General features: G+C 50.7%; 1 protein-coding gene across 1 annotated transcript; it reads left to right on the forward strand.

Moving 5' to 3' along the window:
* Positions 1-3,875: 3,875 nt before the first annotated feature.
* On the forward strand, positions 3,876-5,158 carry LOC120839865. Its single transcript, XM_040210245.1, has 2 exons — positions 3,876-3,903; positions 4,174-5,158. Exons 1-2 carry the CDS (start codon positions 3,876-3,878, stop codon positions 5,058-5,060), a joined length of 915 nt encoding a protein of 304 aa, XP_040066179.1. The 3' UTR covers positions 5,061-5,158.
* Positions 5,159-22,587: the final 17,429 nt, after the last annotated feature.

Genomic DNA, 22,587 nt, shown 5'->3' on the forward strand with positions numbered 1-22,587 from the left:
AATACGGAACCTCGTGCTCGGAAGGAAACACGGGGACACAGATGAAGAATACAATTACACAAAACGAAATAATCTATATAAAAACTAACGTAATCTACGAAATCTAAATAATATTAAACAAAGAAAATGCGCTGCTCGGTGCGGTACGTCGTGCTCGGAAGAAGACTCGGGAGGCACGGGGACAGACCTGTAGAATCACGGAAGCCGAGGGAGAAAAGGGACCTAGGGATGTAGGGAAACAATCGTAAATTGCGTTGGGCGATAACTCGCGCCATCTGGCAAAACACAAAAAAATATTAGGTGTCGTTGATTAGTGGGCGAGCATTGTTTTCTCGCACCGCTCGCACCGTGCGAGCTGCCTAGCATCTGGTGGCCGCGTTAACCAGGGGCGGATCCAGGGGGGGGGGGGCGACGGGGCCGGCCACCCCCCAGACAGTCTACTCCCCCCTCCCCTTTCCCCTCATCTAGGAAGGCAATTTTACCTAGTTGAACCCCCCCGGTGCGCAGACGAAAGAATGGGAGAATAGTATCCTTACAAATTTCCCCCCCCCAAAAGGGAGTTCTGGATCCACCCCTGTTGTTAACTAGCACAACGCAACGTTTGAATTGATCAAATTCAAACGCGAACACATCGAGGGGCGTGAAACAAAAATATTGTTTTGCACATTTCACTGGTGAATGCAGGTCTTGCTACTAGTTCAGACATTTGCGTCGGTTGCGGGCATAGCGCAGCGAACGTCGATTGAGGCAACCTGGACAACCATATGACTCGTGATTACTTCACGAAGCTACTTTATTCTCAACGGCGAACCAACGCCTCTACCATTGCAGTCATTTCAATAGCACTGAGCATGACTGTCAAAACTAGGCATAAGAGGCAGGGTCTAGGACCATTCGTCAAAAGCCCATAAGAGGCAGGGTCTAGGACCATTCGTCAAAAGCCCATTCGCCGACAGACAACTGGTAGACGGACAATTCGTCGAATAAGACAGTTCGCACTAGGCGAATTAGTCGAACGGGAAACTTGTTGAAGCGGCCCGTTCATGTAAAAAATATTCATCGAAAGAACTACAACAATGTTGGAGTGATGAGCCTATAGCCGGTGACAGGTCAAGAACGAAGCGGAAGCTCCTCCCACCCCTTTCCTCTTTAGTGGAGCGAATGGTGGAGGGGAGGTCGCCTCCTCTGCAGCGTTCGATCTACAAAGTGGGAAGAGGTGGGGGGGAGCGTCTATCCGGTGAGCTTAATTGTCCGGTGAGTTCCTGTCTGGGATTCGAGATCTTCTATGCTCAATGGCACTGCTTTGATGCCATTTTATTGAGAGAAACCGAAGATGTATCACAGCTGAAATTAGAACTGCTGAGGTACCCAGCGGATTGTATTGTCATAGGTTAGCACACTTTAGCACATGGCAGCCATTCTGCTTAAACAAAGCCCAGGGATCCTGCGCTCAAGCCTCACCCATATGACAAACTCAGGCTTTTGTAACGAGAGACAAATAGCCTTATGTGGAGTTTGGTGGTTCACTAAGTTCACAAAGCTCACGGTCTCGGGTTTTAAGACGGCTGGGAGCATTTTTGACTACGAACGTGCTATAGTCTATTGTTATTGTGTTTTTATTGAGGCAAAGCTCACTGTTTTGAGGTTTTGCCAGGAGTGGTCACAGGCCACTGTTTTTGGAACTTGTAAGGGAGCACCCGAGAAACAAGAACAGTGTTTTTCGGCCTGGATAAATTAAATATTCACCGCGAAAAGCTCAAACTTCACGAGAATGTGATGCAAGCGGTTGGGATAGAACGCGGAAGTTTGAAAACGTTACGATATCTGAATAAAAAAAATGACAGAGAAAATAAATTTCTCTACGAGCCGACACGTCCACCTAAGCCTAATATCGTAAAAACAGAATTTGACATTGCGGACGATTTTAGGACTCATATCAAAGAAAAAAACAAAACAAAAAAAACTTGTCAATGAAAGAGAATATTGTTTTCGTTCTTGGTGAGAAGTTTTTTTTCCCCCGCTGGAAATAGATGCCACAGCTGGCGCCCACATATTAGGCTTATGTGACCCGATCCAAGCAATGTTATGTTGTCAAACTTCCGCGTTATATCCCAACCGCTAGCGTGCATTCTCGTGGAGTTTGAGCTTTCTGTGATTTATAGTTTATTTACCTGGGCTGAAAAACACAGTCCTTTGGCTTACGTGATAAAGCAAGCAATCATGTCATCGGTGCATCTTTTCAAGCGAAGTGCTCACGTTCACTTGTGCCCCACTCACTGATAGTACAGCCATAGGTACAACCTCGGTACAATACTGATAAAGCTGGTGGCTCGAGCGTGTGGCTCCTCTCCAACTTGGGGTTCATTCTCACGTCCTCTAACGAAAGTGAGACAATATAAATAAAAAAAAAAGTGATTTTCATGTGCTCCCGCTAGCAACTTCTACACCGGCAGGGAGTTCTTTCACGCTCGAGGCTCGCGAAACGCCCGATTGCTATCGAAGGTAGGAAGCTCGCACTGGAGCGACCACGTAGCCAGGACGGCCACCCACCCCAAGGCCCAAAGTCAGGGTTGAAGGACCCTGCTGCGTAGCGATGGAATTACGACCGATTTAATAAACCACTTCTTTAACGTAGACGCTGTAAGCACCCGATAGAGTAGCACCGCTTGCTGGACATTGAGTTGCTCATGCTCTTGTAAAATTATGTGCAAGACAGAAGCTTTAATTTTACTATAGGAAAACGACGAAAAATTCTGTAGCTGTTGTGCCCAGATGTCACCGTTCAGGAGGAATCTCAAGAAGGGCATAAGCGGCACAGCTGGTACAGCGGCACAGGCTACTCGTGGCTGGTGGTGGCTCTGTCTTGGCTTTACTCGGTTGGAGGCACCTATACGTGATCAGATGCTCACTACACTGATCAGTGGCTCACTACAATGCCTCGTTGTCAGCCGCTCGCGGCCTAGCCTCTCGAGTACTGTATGTTCTGAACTCTTTCCTTCAGGTGCCTTCCCGCGCCCCCGACCCTTCGTCTTTTCCGCAGGCCCACGCAGGCCCTGCGCTCCTTTTATTTTACGGGCGACCGCTTTTCTTTTTATTTACTTGACTCGTTTGTTCCCCTCACCAAGCTGATCAGCATGAGTTCGAGGTGGAAAAAGCCACGAACATTGCGAAAGGAATTTGATGAAATCGCAAGTAGGATTGCGGCCGCAAACGCTACGGCCGCCGCCGGAAGGTCCACCGCCGACGCCGCTTCAAGCGACTCTTCAAGGGACGCAACAAGCAGCGCTTCAAGCGATGACGAACCTTGCCCCGGCTCTTGTGGAAGCAGCACAACTGACGGAAGTGGAGCTGACCCTGCGACAGGCTGCGACCCAGCAGACGCGCTTGCATCTGAAGACGAGCCATGCAACGCAAGTTTCGAGGTCAGCGGAGCTACCTCGGAAGACTGTCCGCGCACGGCCACGGAGGAACTGGCTATCTTAGCGCGTCGTTTCAACTTCACACATGAAGCAGTGAATGAGACCGCTGCTGCGTTAAGGAGACTCGGCCACGACGTCCCTAAAGATGCCCGAACTATTCTCGGCACCGAGAGGAAGGCCCCGCTGGAGCAGGATGGAACTTTTATTCATTTTGGGCTGAAGAAAGGTATCGAGCAAGCCCTGCAAGGGAAAACAGTGCCACAGGAGCTTCTCCTCCAAGCAAACATTGATGGGCTCCCTCTTTATAAGAGTTCAACCATCGGCTTTTGGCCAATCCTTTGTCGCCTGACAAACTGTGGTGAAAGCACCCCTTTTGTTGTCAGTGTGTTTTGCGACAGCGGCAAGCCTCCAGACCTCTCAAGTTTTCTTGACCCCTTCTTGAAGGAAATTCAAGAGATGACAGCCAACGGCTTCGTTTACAAAGGTTCGTGCCTAACCGTCCATTTAACAGCCGTCATATGCGATGCTCCTGCAAGGAGCTTTGTTAAGAAGGTCAAGGGCCATACTGGGTATCATGGCTGTGAGAGGTGCTGCCAGAAGGGTCGGCACATTGAGGGAAGGATGACATTCCCGGAACTTGAAGCACCAAAACGAACTGACAAGTCATTTCGTGACCAAGAGGACCCATTGCACCACGTGGGTGACTCGCCGTTCACTCTGCTGAAAAATGATATAATTTCACTTTTCCCCCTAGACTACATGCACCTAGTGTGTCTAGGTGTGATGCGCCGCCTGCTTCAAACGTGGGTTAGGGGGCGTGGATCGTTGAGGACCACGCAGAAAGAAAAACTGAACAGAAGACTAAAGTCGTGTGCCAAAGTATTCCCCCGACACTTCCAACGGAAGCCCAGAGGTGTGGACGAGGTCGACCGGTGGAAGGCAACAGAATTCCGGACCTTCCTCTTGTATGTTGGACCTGTTGTTCTGAGGGGCCTGCTTCCAGATCACCAGTACGAACATTTTCTCTTTTTGCATGTGGCCATAAGAATTCTTGCATCACCAGCTCACCACGTTGAGCATAACGTCTATGCCAGAGACCTGCTTCGTTTTTTTGTGCAGGAGTATGGCACCGTAGGACTTTACGGAGCACGGTTTTTAACATACAATGTACACACATTGAGCCACCTTGCCGAGGAGTGCCTTGTCCATGGACCGCTTGACGCATTTAGTGCATTCCCTTTCGAGAGTTTTCTCGGAAAACTCAAGCCCCTGCTGCGAACACATAGCAACCCTTTGGCGCAAGTTAGCCGCAGGCTTTCTGAACATGCGGGAGCAACATGCTTCTCTGTTGCAAAACGAGTCACCCACACCATCAACAAAGGAGACTGCTACCTGATCAGGAAATCCCCAGTCATCGTTTTAGAGGTGTCTCAAAGCACGTGCGAAGTCGCTTCATTAACAAATGCTAGGAACTTTTTCGATGTTCCGATGAAATCATCTGCCCTAGACATTTTTAGAACCGATGGCCAGGACACTACAGTCAAGAGATTGCAGATCTCAGATGTTCATGGGTCCCAACAGTGTCTTCTTTTGCCCTCCAAGTCCGGCCATGTTGCCTTTCCACTCCTCCATATGCAGTAACTCCTTATCTTTCCCTCGTTTGTTGTTTTCGGCTGGCCAGAACTCTCTGCCGGACATTTGCTGAAACCTGCCATAGAGGCTGTCGTCGGCTGTCTTGGTGGCTGCTTGGAAGTTCTTTCCCGGCAACACGTGTGTGGTTGTTGATCAGTGTGTGGGGGTGCAAGCTGCTTTCCTGCGGACATGGGTGTCTCCTCTTTTCTCAAGTCCAGACTGGTGCGTGGAACTGAGTGTTCGGCCTGTTCTGCTGCAACATTTGGCTGGCCGGAACCTTCTGCCGGACATTTGCTGAAACTTGTCGTAGATGCTGTCGTCGGCTGTCCTGGTGGCTGCTTGGAAGTTCTTTCCCAGCAACGCGTGCATGGTTGTTGATCAGTGTGTGGGGGTACAAGCTGCTTTCCTGCGGACATGGCTGTCTCCCCTTTTCTCAAGTCTGTACTGGTGCGTGGAACTGAGTGTTTGGCCTGTTCGGATGCGACATTTGGCTGGCCAGAACTTTCTGCCGGACATTTGCTGAAACCTGTCGTAGAGGCTGTCGTCGGCTGTCTTGGTGGCTGCTTGGAAGTTCTTTCCCAGCAACGCGTGCATTGTTGCTGATCAGTGTGTGTGAGTGCAAGCTGTTTTCCTGCGGACATGGCTGTCTCCTCTTTCCTCAAGTCCGTACTGGTGCGTGGAACTGAGTGTTCGGCCTGTTCGGCTGCGACATTTGGCTGGCCAGAACTTTCTGCCGGACATTTGCTGAAACCTGTCGTAGAGGCTGTCGTCGGCTGTCTTGGTGGCTGCTTGGAAGTTCTTTCCCAGCAACGCGTGCATTGTTGCTGATCAGTGTGTGTGAGTGCAAGCTGCTTTCCTGCGGACATGGCTGTCTCCTCTTTTCTCAAGTCCGTAGTGGTGCGTGGAACTGAGTGTTCGGCCTGTTCGGCCTCGACATTTGGCTGGCCGGAACTTTCTGCCGGACATCTGCTGAAACCTGTCATAGAGGCTGTCGTCGGCTGTCTTGGTGGCTGCTTGGAAGTTCTTTCCCAGCAACGCGTGCGTTGTTGCTGATCAGTGTGTGTGAGTGCAAGCTGTTTTCCTGCGGACATGGCTGTCTCCTCTTTCCTCAAGTCCGTACTGGTGCGTGGAACTGAGTGTTCGGCCTGTTCGGCTGCGACATTTGGCTGGCCAGAACTTTCTGCAGGACATTTGCTAAAACCTGTCGTAGAGGCTGTCGTCGGCTGTCTTGGTGGCTGCTTGGAAGTTCTTTCCCAGCAACGCGTGCGTGGTTGTTGATCAGTGTGTGGGGGTACAAGCTGCTTTTCTGCGGACATGGTTGTCTCCCCTTTTCTCGAGTCTGTACTGGTGCGTGGAACTGAGTGTTCGGCCTGTTCGGCTGCGACATTTGGCTGGCCAGAACTTTCTGCAGGACATTTGCTAAAACCTGTCGTAGAGGCTGTCGTCGCCTGTCTTGGTGGCAGCTTGGAAGTTCTTTCCCAGCAACGCGTGCATTGTTGCTGATCAGTGTGTGTGAGTGCAAGCTGCTTTCCTGCGGACATGGCTGTCTCCTCTTTCCTCAAGTCCGTACTGGTGCGTGGAACTGAGTGTTCGGCCTGTTCGGCTGCGACATTTGGCTGGCCAGAACTTTCTGCCGGACATCTGCTGAAACCTGTCATAGAGGCTGTCGTCGGCTGTCTTGGTGGCTGCTTGGAAGTTCTTTCCCAGCAACGCGTGCGTTGTTGCTGATCAGTGTGTGTGAGTGCAAGCTGTTTTCCTGCGGACATGGCTGTCTCCTCTTTCCTCAAGTCCGTACTGGTGCGTGGAACTGAGTGTTCGGCCTGTTCGGCTGCGACATTTGGCTGGCCAGAACTTTCTGCAGGACATTTGCTAAAACCTGTCGTAGAGGCTGTCGTCGGCTGTCTTGGTGGCAGCTTGGAAGTTCTTTCCCAGCAACGCGTGCATTGTTGCTGATCAGTGTGTGTGAGTGCAAGCTGCTTTCCTGCGGACATGGCTGTCTCCTCTTTCCTCAAGTCCGTACTGGTGCGTGGAACTGAGTGTTCGGCCTGTTCGGCTGCAACATTTGGCTGGCCAGAACTTTCTGCCGGACATCTGCTGAAACCTGTCATAGAGGCTGTCGTCGGCTGTCTTGGTGGCTGCTTGGAAGTTCTTTCCCGGCAACACGTGTGTGGTTGTTGATCAGTGTGTGGGGGTGCAAGCTGCTTTCCTGTGGACATGGGTGTCTCCTCTTTTCTCAAGTCCAGACTGGTGCGTGGAACTGAGTGTTCGGCCTGTTCTGCTGCAACATTTGGCTGGCCGGAACCTTCTGCCGGACATTTGCTGAAACTTGTCGTAGATGCTGTCGTCGGCTGTCCTGGTGGCTGCTTGGAAGTTCTTTCCCAGCAACGCGTGCATGGTTGTTGATCAGTGTGTGGGGGTACAAGCTGCTTTCCTGCGGACATGGCTGTCTCCCCTTTTCTCAAGTCTGTACTGGTGCGTGGAACTGAGTGTTTGGCCTGTTCGGCTGCGACATTTGGCTGGCCAGAACTTTCTGCCGGACATTTGCTGAAACCTGTCGTAGAGGCTGTCGTCGGCTGTCTTGGTGGCTGCTTGGAAGTTCTTTCCCAGCAACGCGTGCATTGTTGCTGATCAGTGTGTGTGAGTGCAAGCTGTTTTCCTGCGGACATGGCTGTCTCCTCTTTCCTCAAGTCCGTACTGGTGCGTGGAACTGAGTGTTCGGCCTGTTCGGCTGCGACATTTGGCTGGCCAGAACTTTCTGCCGGACATTTGCTGAAACCTGTCGTAGAGGCTGTCGTCGGCTGTCTTGGTGGCTGCTTGGAAGTTCTTTCCCAGCAACGCGTGCATTGTTGCTGATCAGTGTGTGTGAGTGCAAGCTGCTTTCCTGCGGACATGGCTGTCTCCTCTTTTCTCAAGTCCGTAGTGGTGCGTGGAACTGAGTGTTCGGCCTGTTCGGCCTCGACATTTGGCTGGCCGGAACTTTCTGCCGGACATCTGCTGAAACCTGTCATAGAGGCTGTCGTCGGCTGTCTTGGTGGCTGCTTGGAAGTTCTTTCCCAGCAACGCGTGCGTTGTTGCTGATCAGTGTGTGTGAGTGCAAGCTGTTTTCCTGCGGACATGGCTGTCTCCTCTTTCCTCAAGTCCGTACTGGTGCGTGGAACTGAGTGTTCGGCCTGTTCGGCTGCGACATTTGGCTGGCCAGAACTTTCTGCAGGACATTTGCTAAAACCTGTCGTAGAGGCTGTCGTCGGCTGTCTTGGTGGCTGCTTGGAAGTTCTTTCCCAGCAACGCGTGCGTGGTTGTTGATCAGTGTGGGGGGGTACAAGCTGCTTTTCTGCGGACATGGTTGTCTCCCCTTTTCTCGAGTCTGTACTGGTGCGTGGAACTGAGTGTTCGGCCTGTTCGGCTGCGACATTTGGCTGGCCAGAACTTTCTGCAGGACATTTGCTAAAACCTGTCGTAGAGGCTGTCGTCGCCTGTCTTGGTGGCAGCTTGGAAGTTCTTTCCCAGCAACGCGTGCATTGTTGCTGATCAGTGTGTGTGAGTGCAAGCTGCTTTCCTGCGGACATGGCTGTCTCCTCTTTCCTCAAGTCCGTACTGGTGCGTGGAACTGAGTGTTCGGCCTGTTCGGCTGCGACATTTGGCTGGCCAGAACTTTCTGCCGGACATCTGCTGAAACCTGTCATAGAGGCTGTCGTCGGCTGTCTTGGTGGCTGCTTGGAAGTTCTTTCCCAGCAACGCGTGCGTTGTTGCTGATCAGTGTGTGTGAGTGCAAGCTGTTTTCCTGCGGACATGGCTGTCTCCTCTTTCCTCAAGTCCGTACTGGTGCGTGGAACTGAGTGCTCGGCCTGTTCGGCCTCGACATTTGGCTGGCCAGAACTTTCTGCAGGACATTTGCTAAAACCTGTCGTAGAGGCTGTCGTCGGCTGTCTTGGTGGCAGCTTGGAAGTTCTTTCCCAGCAACGCGTGCATTGTTGCTGATCAGTGTGTGTGAGTGCAAGCTGCTTTCCTGCGGACATGGCTGTCTCCTCTTTCCTCAAGTCCGTACTGGTGCGTAGAACTGAGTGTTCGGCCTGTTCGGCTGCAACATTTGGCTGGCCAGAACTTTCTGCCGGACATCTGCTGAAACCTGTCATAGAGGCTGTCGTCGGCTGTTTTGGTGGCAGCTTGGAAGTTCTTTCCCAGCAACGCGTGCATTGTTGCTGATCAGTGTGTGTGAGTGCAAGCTGCTTTCCTGCGGACATGGCTGTCTCCTCTTTCCTCAAGTCCGTACTGGTGCGTGGAACTGAGTGTTCGGCCTGTTCGGCTGCGACATTTGGCTGGCCGGAACTTTCTGCGGACATTTACTGAAACTTGTCGTAGAGGCTGTCGTCGGCTGTCTTGGTGGCTGCTTGGAAGTTCTTTCCCGGCAACGCGTGCGTGGTTGTTGATCAGTGTGTGGGGGTACAAGCTGCTTTTCTGCGGACATGGTTGTCTCCCCTTTACTGTACTGTCTGTACTGGTGCGTGGAACTGAGTGTTCGGCTTGTTCGGCTGCGACATTTCGCTGGCCAGAACTTTCTGCCGGACGTTTGCTGAAACCTGTCGTAGAGGCTGTCGTCGGCTGTCTTGGTGGCTGCTTGCAAGTTCTTTCCCAGCAACGCGTGCATTGTTGCTGATCAGTGTGTGGGGGTGCAAGCTGCTTTCGTGTGGACATGGCTGTCTCCTCTTTTCTGGAGTCCGTACTGGTGCGTGGAACTGAGTGTTTGGCCTGTTCGGCTGCGACATTTGGCTGGCCAGAACTTTCTGCCGGACATTTGCTGAAACCTGTCGTAGAGGCTGTCGTCGGCTGTCTTGGTGGCTGCTTGGAAGTTCTTTCCCAGCAACGCGTGCAGTGTTGCTGATCAGTGTGTGTGAGTGCAAGCTGCTTTCCTGCGGACATGGCTGTCTCCTCTTTTCTCAAGTCCGTACTGGTGCGTGGAACTGAGTGTTCGGCCTGTTCGGCTGCGACATTTGGCTGGCCGGAACTTTCTGCCGGACATCTGCTGAAACCTGTCGTAGAGGCTGTCGTCGGCTGTCTTGGTGGCTGCTTGGAAGTTCTTTCCCAGCAACGCGTGCGTGGTTGTTGATCAGTGTGGGGGGGTGCAAGCTGCTTTCCTGCGGACATGGCTGTCTCCTCTTTTCTCAAGTCCGTAGTGGTGCGTGGAACTGAGTGTTCGGCTTGTTCGGCTGCGACATTTCGCTGGCCAGAACTTTCTGCCGGACGTTTGCTGAAACCTGTCGTAGAGGCTGTCGTCGGCTGTCTTGGTGGCTGCTTGCAAGTTCTTTCCCAGCAACGCGTGCATTGTTGCTGATCAGTGTGTGGGGGTGCAAGCTGCTTTCGTGTGGACATGGCTGTCTCCTCTTTTCTGGAGTCCGTACTGGTGCGTGGAACTGAGTGTTTGGCCTGTTCGGCTGCGACATTTGGCTGGCCAGAACTTTCTGCCGGACATTTGCTGAAACCTGTCGTAGAGGCTGTCGTCGGCTGTCTTGGTGGCTGCTTGGAAGTTCTTTCCCAGCAACGCGTGCATTGTTGCTGATCAGTGTGTGTGAGTGCAAGCTGCTTTCCTGCGGACATGGCTGTCTCCTCTTTTCTCAAGTCCGTACTGGTGCGTGGAACTGAGTGTTCGGCCTGTTCGGCTGCGACATTTGGCTGGCCGGAACTTTCTGCCGGACATCTGCTGAAACCTGTCGTAGAGGCTGTCGTCGGCTGTCTTGGTGGCTGCTTGGAAGTTCTTTCCCAGCAACGCGTGCGTGGTTGTTGATCAGTGTGGGGGGGTGCAAGCTGCTTTCCTGCGGACATGGCTGTCTCCTCTTTTCTCAAGTCCGTAGTGGTGCGTGGAACTGAGTGTTCGGCCTGTTCGGCCTCGACATTTGGCTGGCCGGAACTTTCTGCCGGACATCTGCTGAAACCTGTCATAGAGGCTGTCGTCGGCTGTCTTGGTGGCAGCTTGGAAGTTCTTTCCCAGCAACGCGTGCAATGTTGCTGATCAGTGTGTGTGAGTGCAAGCTGCTTTCCTGCGGACATGGCTGTCTCCTCTTTCCTCAAGTCCGTACTGGTGCGTGGAACTGAGTGTTCGGCCTGTTCGGCTGCGACATTTGGCTGGCCAGAACTTTCTGCCGGACATTTGCTGAAACCTGTCGTAGAGGCTGTCGTCGGCTGTCTTGGTGGCTGCTTGGAAGTTCTTTCCCAGCAACGCGTGCATTGTTGCTGATCAGTGTGTGGGGGTGCAAGCTGCTTTCTTGTGGACATGGCTCTCTCCTCTTTTCTGGAGTCCGTAGTGGTGCGTGGAACTGAGTGTTTGGCCTGTTCGGCCTCGACATTTGGCTGGCCAGAACTTTCTGCCGGACATTTGCTGAAACCTGTCGTAGAGGCTGTCGTCGGCTGTCTTGGTGGCTGCTTGGAAGTGCTTTCCCAGCAACGCGTGCGTTGTTGCTGATCAGTGTGTGGGGGTGCAAGCTGCTTTCCTGCGGACATGGCTGTCTCCTCTTTTCTCAAGTCCGTAGTGGTGCGTGGAACTGAGTGTTCGGCCTGTTCGGCCTCGACATTTGGCTGGCCAGAACTTTCTGCCGGACATTTGCTGAAACCTGTCGTAGAGGCTGTCGTCGGCTGTCTTGGTGGCTGCTTGGAAGTTCTTTCCCAGCAACGCGTGCATTGTTGCTGATCAGTGTGTGTGAGTGCAAGCTGTTTTCCTGCGGACATGGCTGTCTCCTCTTTCCTCAAGTCCGTACTGGTGCGTGGAACTGAGTGTTCGGCCTGTTCGGCCTCGACATTTGGCTGGCCGGAACTTTCTGCCGGACATCTGCTGAAACCTGTCGTAGAGGCTGTCGTCGGCTGTCTTGGTGGCTCCTTGGAAGTTCTTTCCCAGCAACGCGTGCGTGGTAGTTGATCAGTGTGTGGGGGTGCAAGCTGCTTTCCTGCGGACATGGCTGTCTCCTCTTTTCTCAAGTCCGTAGTGGTGCGTGGAACTGAGTGTTCGGCCTGTTCGGCCTCGACATTTGGCTGGCCGGAACTTTCTGCAGGACATTTGCTAAAACCTGTCGCAGAGGCTGTCGTCGGCGGTCTTGGTGGCAGCTTGGAAGTTCTTTCCCAGCAACGCGTGCATTGTTGCTGATCAGTGTGTGTGAGTGCAAGCTGCTTTCCTGCGGAGATGGCTGTCTCCTCTTTTCTCAAGTCCGTACTGGTGCGTGGAACTGAGTGTTCGGCCTGTTCGGCTGCGACATTTGGCTGGCCGGAACTTTCTGCCGGACATCTGCTGAAACCTGTCGTAGAGGCTGTTGTCGGCTGTCTTGGTGGCTGCTTGGAAGTTCTCTCCCGGCAACGCGTGCGTGGTTGTTGATCAGTGTGTGGGGGTACAAGCTGCTTTTCTGCGGACATGGCTGTCTCCTCTTTTCTCAAGTCCGTACTGGTGCGTGGAACTGAGTGTTCGGCCTGTTCGGCTGCGACATTTGGCTGGCCGGAACTTTCTGCCGGACATCTGCTGAAACCTGTCGTAGAGGCTGTTGTCGGCTGTCTTGGAGGCTGCTTGGAAGTTCTCTCCCGGCAACGCGTGCGTGGTTGTTGATCAGTGTGTGGGGGTACAAGCTGCTTTTCTGCGGACATGGCTGTCTCCTCTTTTCTCAAGTCCGTACCGGTGCGTGGAACTGAGTGTTCGGCCTGTTCGGCTGCGACATTTGGCTGGCCGGAACTTTCTGGCGGACATTTGCTGAAACCTGTCGTAGAGGCTGTCGTCGGCTGTCTTGGTGGCTGCTTGGAAGTTCTCTCCCGGCAACGCGTGCGTGGTTGTTGATCAGTGTGTGGGGGTACAAGCTGCTTTTCTGCGGACATGGCTGTCTCCTCTTTTCTCAAGTCCGTACTGGTGCGTGGAACTGAGTGTTCGGCCTGTTCGGCTGCGACATTTGGCTGGCCGGAACTTTCTGGCGGACATTTGCTGAAACCTGTCGTAGAGGCTGTCGTCGGCTGTCTTGGTGGCTGCTTGGAAGTTCTCTCTCGGCAACGCGTGCGTGGTTGTTGATCAGTGTGTGGGGGTACAAGCTGCTTTTCTGCGGACATGGCTGTCTCCTCTTTTCTGGAGTCCGTACTGGTGCGTGGAACTGAGTGTTAGGCCTGTTCGGCTGCGACATTTGGCTGGCCAGAACTTTCTGCCGGACATTTGCTGAAACCTGTCATAGAGGCTGTCGACGGCTGTGTTGGCGGCTGCTTGGAAGTTCTTTCCCGGCAACGCGTGCATGGTTGTTGATCAGTGTGTGGGTGTGCAAGCTGCTTTCATGCGGACATGGCTGTCTCCTCTTTCCTCTGTGTGGAACTGAGTGTTGGGCCTGTTTGGCTGCAACATTTGGCTGGCAAGAACTTCCTGGTGGACATGTCCGCCAGAAAGAAAGAAAGGCCGAAGACTTAATCACGAAAAAGCAACGTGAACATAATGAGTGACGGCCTACTTTTCTCAAACTGGCGTTGTTCATAATTACTGCTAGACTGAGTTCCATGCACCGGACCGGTGCATGGAACCGAGTCTTTGGAATAGTTATCTTTGATTTTTGGTTAAAGCAAGAAGTTCCTGCTGGACATTTCTCCTTTTTTGCGAAAAGTGTTGCGAGTTGCGTTGCACTGGTCTGGGGGCTGTGGAAATAAATGTTTTCACACACGCATGAGTTTGTTGTGTTCATACAGCAGCAAAGTATTGTTTTGTGGCAATGACTGACTTTTTGGCAACAGAGAATTGGCTAAATTACCACATCATATGTTCATTTCACTGTCCTGCATGAAGCTCACAAGTATGTTTGCGTTCTGCCGCACGTCATTATCAGTCAGTCCTTGTTGCGGTGGCTCTCGTGGCAGTGGTTGAATTTCAATTGGTCTTTGCCAAGTGCCTTCTGCGATTTCTCCTACTGTCTGTGAGCAGTACGTCTTTGGAAAATGAACCTTCTGGAAGCCTAAGTTTCTGGATGTCTTTCTAAATTACTTAATTTGAAGGTTTGAAGTTGCAAAACATTGCGTCTGTCTGTGCCTTCACAAAGTTCTTTTCATGTTGTACCTATATAATATCTTCAACCTTTAAGCTCTTAATTATATGATTGTATACGTCTGATATTGCAAAGTTGATTTCTAAGTAAGAGCTTCCAATTAGCACCTAAGAACAGATGCGTAGTGGCCAGTCCAATTCATGAATCGCATGTATGCGAGTTGCGAGCGACGATACGGGCGACGGCACAAGCTACGTGAGTCAGCGACGAGCGACGGAGATTTTTCACTGTCGCTTGTCGCGTCGTTCGGTTTTTAGATCTCTAGAAAACGTAGCTCATCGCCTTGGTCGCTCGCTGCCAGAGCTTTCATGCGGTTTGCATTGCCGCGCGACTGACCGAGCAACAGCGAAGCGGGTCGCCGTCACTTGTCGCTCGTGAAATCGCTTACATGCGTCGGGACGCGAGCCTCGCCCGTGCGCCGGCCCGGGTCACTTCGAGTTCACTGTGCCGAGTGTCCGACGGCGGTCGCCGAGCCTGGCTGAGCTCAGTGGACGGGTAGTTCGACTCATGTGCCGGTGACCACTGGCGCCGGTCGTGGCGGTGAGACCATGGGCTCGGTGTAGTAAGTACATACGCGTCAAGGCTGAACCCCTTGTAAGCGGTTCAGCGAGCGACGGAGATTTCCCACGGACGCTCGTCGCGTCGCTCGGTTCTGGATTTCTAGACAACGCTCATCGCTTTGGCGGTCACTTGCTCCCGTCGCTTTCATGCTGTTTGCCTCGTCGAGCGACTGATCGACCGACAACGGGTCCTCGTCGCCCTCCTTGGTTGCTTGCCAAATCGAGGTTTCTGTCGCTCGAGCGTCGTTGGACGGTTGGATTCTGAATGTCTAGAAAACATCACTAATCAAAACTTATGCGACGGGAGCAAGCGACCACTACGGATCCAGAACCGAGCGACGCCACGAGCGACAGTGAAAAATCTCCGTCGCTTCTTTGCGCTATTGCTTGATAAAGTACTCAATCGGTGGCTATCTACACTGGTTGTCTCGGACCAAGTGAAAACAAGGAACACCAAGGAAGGCCTCGGCTCGGTCGCCTCGGCCTCGGCTCGGTCGGCCTCGGCTTGGTCGGCTCGGACCAAGAAAAAACAGGGAACGCCAAGAAAATTCATTCCCTGGCAGGTCCGAGAAATTTTAGGGCCAGGCAATACAATGAAGCGCCACTGAACCTTCAACGCTGGCGGCCGTCTGGCTACATTGGTCGGCTCGGACCAAGAAAAAACGGGGAACGCCAAGAAAATCCGTTCCCTGGCAGGTCCGAGAAATTTTAGGGCCAGGCAATACAATGAAGCGCCACTGAACCTTCAACGCTGGCGGCCGTCTGGCTACATTGGTCTGCTCGGACCACGGAAAAACAAGGAACGCCAAGGAAAGCGCTTCCCTGGCAGTTCCTTGGAATTCACGGGCCCAGAAATAGCAGCGAAGTGCCAGGGTGGCAGTTTACCGAATTCACTGGGCGGCCCCGGTCCAGTCTATTACGACCAAGGCCCAATCCTGGCCCCAGCTTGCCCAAGCAAGTGTGCTGCCTGGGTTGTTGTACATTTCTTTATTTGCTTTCGCGGCGTAGGTACGAACTAAAAACAAAACAGGGGAAATAAATAACGTAGTGCAGCTCACACTGCCCGGTAAAAAAGAGTCGCAGAGATGTTTTGGTCGCAGGCAGCAATCTTCTGTATGTGCTAGCAGTAAGTGACCTTTTTGTGCTTTCGAATTTCTTTTTCCAGTGACTTTGGCGGGTTGTTCGTTCGCTCGCTTGACGAAGCAGCTTAAAAGTGCATTCAAGTACTTGTTGACGTAGGTGTCCGTAGGTTGACGTAGGAAGAAGAAGAAAGATTTTCCACCACATCGCACAAACTTGTTCTTGCAATGGTAGGCAGCACATAGCATGCAAGTATGCTCTGGTGTATGCTCGAATGCGGCCGGTTGATCAACAAACGATGACCCGTAGCAGACGTGCCGGCCGGAGTACACAAATAAAATTCGAATAAAAATGGATAAAGAGCTTACACTTAATATATTTAATAAATATCAAAAAGCACGTATGACGATTTTGGATTAGAAACTCAATCGAAGGCGAAAATAGGAGGTTATCGCGGACGACAGTTGAAGGAAACAACCTCATTGAGATCAGTGGAAACAACAACAACAGCAAAGTTGCAGACGGCCCTCAAAATGCCCGGGCCTAGCGTAGCAGACGAACCGGGGGTAGTAAGCGCCGAAGTGAAGGAAAGGGAGTAAAAACTAAGCCAAACAAAGCAAGGATACGCGATAATTTATACGTCGGGCAAAAAAAAAAAAGAAAAGCAAACAAAAAATATACACAGCAACATATAAGCAGGAGGAAGAAATAACGCGGCAGAGTGGCGTCGCCTCAAAAATGTAAAAGAAAGAAGACTCAAAAACGGAAAGAGTGGAGACGGTTTAACGCGGGTGTCGGCCTTTATCGTAGAAGTAAAAAATGCAGCGAAGCAGAAGATGTTGGTCGTCCCCGCGCTAACAATCGGAATTTGTGCACTGTAAAAAACGTGACTGAAATCACCTTTTTTCGCGGGGTTACGACGCTCTCCCCTTCTTTCTTTGCAAGCGCGAGAAATCTGCTTTTTTCGTAACTCCGCTTTTGTTAATCTATATTCGCGTCAGATTTGCATATGCACAACGACTTCTTTCGGAGCATACTGACATCGCCGTAACGTACGTGGTTCGAAATTGACTTCTGCTTCTTCATCCGGAGACGATCTTAACGGGATTAGCCAGCTCGCCTGTTCGACGAAACGGTTATAAGCAAGTCATTCATGAGAAATGGGAATTGCAACAATAAAACGAATTGACTGATAAGAACAATAAAGTTGAAACGAAGCTATGTTCTGAAATGTTTGTACATTGCCCTTTTTCACGAAAACAGCGCGAAGGCATACATTCGTGTTTTGCTTGGCTTACATAAGTTGTGACAGAATGTTTTCTTCGGGAGAACTCCGAAATTGCACCCAGAAAGCTGTAACATCTTTTCCACGCGAAGAGAATGTCCTTCACTCATGAGCTGGCACCAATTTTTTAACTTTCAAAGCAGCGAATGTCCGTGACAGTTTTTTTTTCGTTGGTCACCTCGCACGGAGATAGGCAAAACCAATGCATTTTGGAGAATTTGTCTGCTAGCGGAGACTCCGAGCTCGCCAGGGGCGCTGCAATCACTTTTCGCCCGTTTTCCGCGGGAGTTGCCAGTATTGGCTTTCACGGTATTTGGTTCAACCCTTGGTATCAGCTGGGTGCCTTCTGTACCGCGTAATGCCGATCATTCACCGCGTGCTCGGCATGAGTTGATATTACGAAAGCGCCAGATTGCTTCATGCCCCACTGGACTTCCGTTGATGCATTTATTTGTTCATCTTCAATACAAAGCGTGCTTCGCGTTACGGATTATGCCTTTGTATGAACGTGCGTGCGTTTCGAGCCCTACAGGAAACAAAAGGACGCGAAAAAAAACGAGGTGAAAACCGGAAGCGCGCAGGGGTTCGCCAATAGCAGGCCGTAGTGAACTTGTTTATAAACAGACAAATATAAAGCTGACACGATTATGCCGCTGTTTCAAGGCCAAAGCCTCATCTTAGCATGAAAAAAACATATATTGGGGTTTGCGTATGTTTATACGGCTTAGAACTCGGTTTACCTCAACGCGCGACGAGTCTCCCAGCTGTAGATAAGAAATTTAGCCGGTGCAGTGTAACCGCTAGCCTGGGTTTCTTTAACGTGCATCACGGAGTAGTGATACACAACCGCACGCCGGTACGATGCTCATCCAGATCGAAACGGGATGGGAGCCTGGGTTCTGCAGCGCGAGCTTTCGTTGCATGTACTTCGAGCTGGTTTGCGCTATAGAGCCAATCCATGTGGCAGCGTAGCTGCCAGAGTAGCGCTATGCTTTTCCCTGTGCCGCCTCTCACCGCGATTGGTCACACGCGGTACCATAGCAACGAGCGGAGCTGGCACCGCGCCCATGGCAACCGAGTGACTACTCGTCACGTGACCTCGTAAGAGCCGTGGTGTCACCGGTAAGATGGCAGCACCCAGAGATGGTGGATGCGAGTTTGTTCGGTGTGGGCGGAGTGGCGATGTGCAGCTGCTTGCCGACGATTTCGGACTTGTTCGCGCTCTCTGATGCGGGTATAACGTGAAGATCTGAAAGAGTGAAACTTTACACCTTTTCTCTGCAATATCGAATCAGTCACCTCGCCGTAGAGGTGCCCGGATTCCCGGATGTGTTCGAGGATCGATAACACTTCTAGCATGCAATTTTTGAATACTCTTGGCTTCGTTTCAACGTTGGAGTGTCTGAGAACCGGGGAATGTATGAGTCGCAAGTTGGGTCTTCCGGAAGCTGTTTCAGCCCCAGGTAACCGCATAATCATATACTCGTTTACCGAGGAAGCTCCTGCGATCTTCACCTTTTGTACTAATCAACGATTCCACGGTATAGCTTTTAGGATAAAATTTTAGCATTTTTCTAGCTTCCTTCGAAGGTCTGAATTTCTGAGAATCGAAACGAAACATCTGTCTACCTCGCGTGTAGGGTATAGGGAAACTTGTTTCAGCCCTGGGTCACCGAATAATCACAGTGGCTTTTAGCGAGGAAGCTGCTGCGTTCTTTAACCTTTTGTACTAATCGACGATTTTACGAATTGGCAGTTCTAAAGACTTTGATATAACGTGCTTTCGTTGCAATGGATTGTATTTGATCGCAGTGTTTTTCGGTTTGTTTTTCAAGTGACGAGCTGGCGTTTCCTCGAATGACGTATACGAAATGACCTGCGATATAACAATGCGTCAACACATACTATTAAACTTAGATATTCAGAGATGTGTTCGTCTTTGTAATTAACAAGTTGCAGACATGAATATTTTTACGTGCAATCTTTATTTGCTGTAGCTGGGCCCCCTTTTTCCTGATTAATGTCAGTGTGCTATGATGTTATCATCATCTGTGTATGGTTCTAAATATCCTTCAAGGCCGAAATGACGTCAGCCAACCCCAGCTCCCGCATTGGACGCGAAATCTGCGTCACCCGGACGTATGCGGTCGTCAACGATCAATAAGTCGACAAATATTTGAATTCGCATTCGTGACCATTAAAAGCACTGACGGAACTTATCATCACTGGTGAATGCCAAGTTCTATGGTGTGCTTAAAAAGCACAGTGGAAGCTTGGGGTCAACGCACCGGTGCCCTAGCATGTCACGGGTGCGTGGTTTCACAGTTCGCTTTTGAGTTGAGGAACACAGCTAAGGAAGAAGAAGTTAAAAGATCATTTCATGGTCCCTTTAAGACGGACATATAAAAATATTGACTTTCTGCATGCCGGGAAACTTCCGGACGACCACTTGGCCTGTCGATGGCGTTAATGGCGTTAAAGGCGTATTCACACGCAGGACTTTGTCCGTGGACAAGTTCCTACGAAAGGCGTGACGTCACCTTTTCCGGGGTATAAAATCGGCCATTGTTCTTGCGAAAACAGCAGGCAAAACCAAGGGAGATGTCCACGGACCTGAAGAACGTGTCCTCGGACCTGATATATCTTGCGTATCACGTGGGCGAACGTCACAGAATATGTCCGCGGACCTGCCGGACCATGATTATAGGGGTTTTGAAAGCGATCCAATTCTGCCTTTTTTCGAGTCCGCTGTGGTCCTCGGACAAGCCTGGGAACCGATTGCGTGGAAGTGCTCGTGGTATACTTCGTTGCACGAGCGGTTTTCTTTTTTTTTTTTTTATATATGCCTCTCACGGTTCTCGTGCACGGATGGACCTTTGCTCATTTTCCTGTACGATTAGTACGCACGAGATACAGCTGTGGAAGATGCTCGAGGATTCCTGCGCATAGTGAAAAGAGGAGCCGAAGAGAAAAAGAAAGAAAACGACTGGAAATTGTTTTCAATTCGAACATGGAGGCCAACAAGGTTTCACGAGTTGTTATGGCTTGTGCTCTCATGATGGCGGATGAGGAAGTTGCGGAAGCACCTAATATCGACGCAAAAAAAGCATGGATTAAAACATGGATGTCCACGAACAAACTCAGTATACAGAATCTACTCTATCAAGAACTTCTGGAGAGTGACCCCGTAGAGTACCACCGCTTGCTGCGCGTTGACTCCAACCAGTTTGCTGACATTCTCTCGTCAATTGCATCATGCATACAAAAACTCGACACTGAAATGCGTCCAGCCATCCCAACCAAAGACAAACTTCAACTGACGCTGCGGGTTTTTGCCTCAGCTAGGTGTGTGGTTATTCTCCTTACTTTTGTCCTTGTTTTAGCATATTTGAGAGCTACGCTCGACTTAGCCGTGTTTCTTGTTTCCTTGCGAATTTTCAGGCGAAAGTCAACATTCCGTAAACAGGCGGTTCCGCATTAGCCACAGCGCCGTCAACGGGTCCCCCTTTAAAACTTGTGACGCCATTTACAAAATGCTGGGACCAAAATATCTGGTGTCCCCGCGGACGAAAGATGAGTGGCTTGCGGTAATGAAGAACTTTTACAAAAAAATGGCAGTTTCCGCAATGTATTGGAGCGCTGGACGGAAAACATGTCACAATTATCAAACCTCTGAACTCTGGATCTGTATATATTTATTACAAGAAGACCTTCAGAATCGTGCTTTTTGCTCTTGTGGACGTAGACAGCAGGTTTTTGTACATTGATGTTGGCGCACCTGGGTCTGATGGAGATGGAGGCATTTGGAGGACGACACCACTGCGGAATGCCATCGAGAACGGAACAGCCGGTCTGCCGATCTCAGGACCTGGACCGGTCGGCGTCCCACCCGTCATCGTGGGAGACGACGCCTTCCCCTTGTCTACAAACTTAATGAAGCCGTACACTGGTACAAATTTGGACGAAGAAAAGGTTATATTTAACTACAGGTGTGTTGCCTACATCTTGTCATTTCTAAACACCGTTTTCCTTATCGTTTTTTTTATTTTTTATTTCAGATTAAGCCGAGCCAGGCGGGTAGCAGAAAATGCGCATTCTGGCAAACCGTTTTAGGTTTTTGCACACGACTATCGATGCCGAACCAGGAAGGGTCACCTCATTCATCAAGGCGGCGTGTGTGCTGCACAACTATTTGCGAGCTGCACCTGTGCTTTTTAAAGCGTCGAGGGAGAACCACCAGCGAAAAAGAACAATCTACTTCGGGCTACGAAGTTGCAAAGGGCGCTCCGGGGCAAGAGCTCTAGAAGGCGCCATCACGTGGCAGAGGGAAGAGGCGGGCCTTAATCTGCGGATAAATAACAAAATGTAACCTTATCTGCATGTTTAGACAAGTGCAGAAGCAAAGATACCATTTCATGAGCTGTATATTGCTACTTCCTTTACTTAACAATCGTTCATGCATGTGCTGGCACTTTGACCACCTAAACTTTTTGTGGTATGCTCTAATCGTTCAACTTTATGTAAATAAACTTGAAAGAATCTTCAGTGTTTTCTCATTTTTTATTTCGTCATGCTATAATATTGGTTCGCAATCTAACACACTCGCCCACTCCAACAAAAACAGCCGTCAGGTCCTAATGGAATAAGTACGAAAGGCAAAGGATACAAGCATTTGTTTGTTTTCAAGTATTCCCTTTACTTATGAGTGCGAAATGCTAATTTTGGTTTAACATTTTATTAGTTTAAATAGGGTTCGTTGAATTACATTTGTTCTTGCTGTCGGTCTAGGTAACGCTTGACGAGTTCGAATACCTCTGTCTGACACCCAATAAAATTGGTTCCAATCAGGCTTCTCATGTGGCCCGCCACTACTCTTCCAAAATTATCAGCGTCGTCGCCACTTTTTTCAGTTGCAAAACTTTCGGCAATTTTAGTGAAAGCAACCGTGCGCTCTTCCCACCCAGAGCTGGAGCAGTCATCTGTTTTCTTTTTTCCGTCATCGCACTTTGAGCGCTTCCCAGGAGTGCCAGACGCTTCCACAATGGAACTCGTTGTTCCGCGCGGTGTGTGTGTGGAATGCGTGCCAAGGACGGGTTCCCTCATCTCGGTCATAACAGACACCAATTCTGTCTCACTGTCCATCTGGAAAGGTAAAAGAAATACGAATGCGTTACTCTTGAGGAACTATATGTAAAGCCCCCGCTTGCGCGGCAGAATATCGCAAGTGACGGCCATTTACTGTTCAGAGCAATGAGGGAGAGATAAAGAGAGAGAGAGATAGTTTTAGTAGTGAAGGGAGGACGGCGATGGGTTACGTGACCAAGCGTAGATGTCACCACCGTACTATTGTGGGAGAAGCGAGAGTTGTTTTTTATATAGACGCAGCAGGTCGGACCAATCGAAGGCTCACCGGTGGTTGGCCGTTTCACTTGCAAAATTTAATAAAAAAAAAGCTTGCTCAATAAAGGACCCTGTACACAGCATTTCAGGTCAAAACTGTTGCGTGGCCCTCAAATTTGAATGAAACTGCCTTGCGGCCAGGACCCGGCCCGCGGGCCGCCGGTTGTCAAACC

Source organism: Ixodes scapularis, unplaced genomic scaffold, assembly GCF_016920785.2.
Source record: "Ixodes scapularis isolate PalLabHiFi unplaced genomic scaffold, ASM1692078v2 ptg002055l_1__unscaffolded, whole genome shotgun sequence".
Classification (NCBI taxonomy): domain Eukaryota; kingdom Metazoa; phylum Arthropoda; class Arachnida; order Ixodida; family Ixodidae; genus Ixodes; species Ixodes scapularis.

What these genes read in the sequence shown, in the direction of transcription:
- LOC120839865 (XM_040210245.1), top strand. Translation starts at nt 3,876, where the DNA reads ATGACAGCCAACGGCTTCGTTTACAAAG. An exon ending in CAACGGCTTCGTTTACAAAG is followed by an intron (nt 3,904 to 4,173) that starts GTTCGTGCCTAA and finishes TTTTCCCCCTAG; the next exon opens with ACTACATGCACCTAGTGTGT.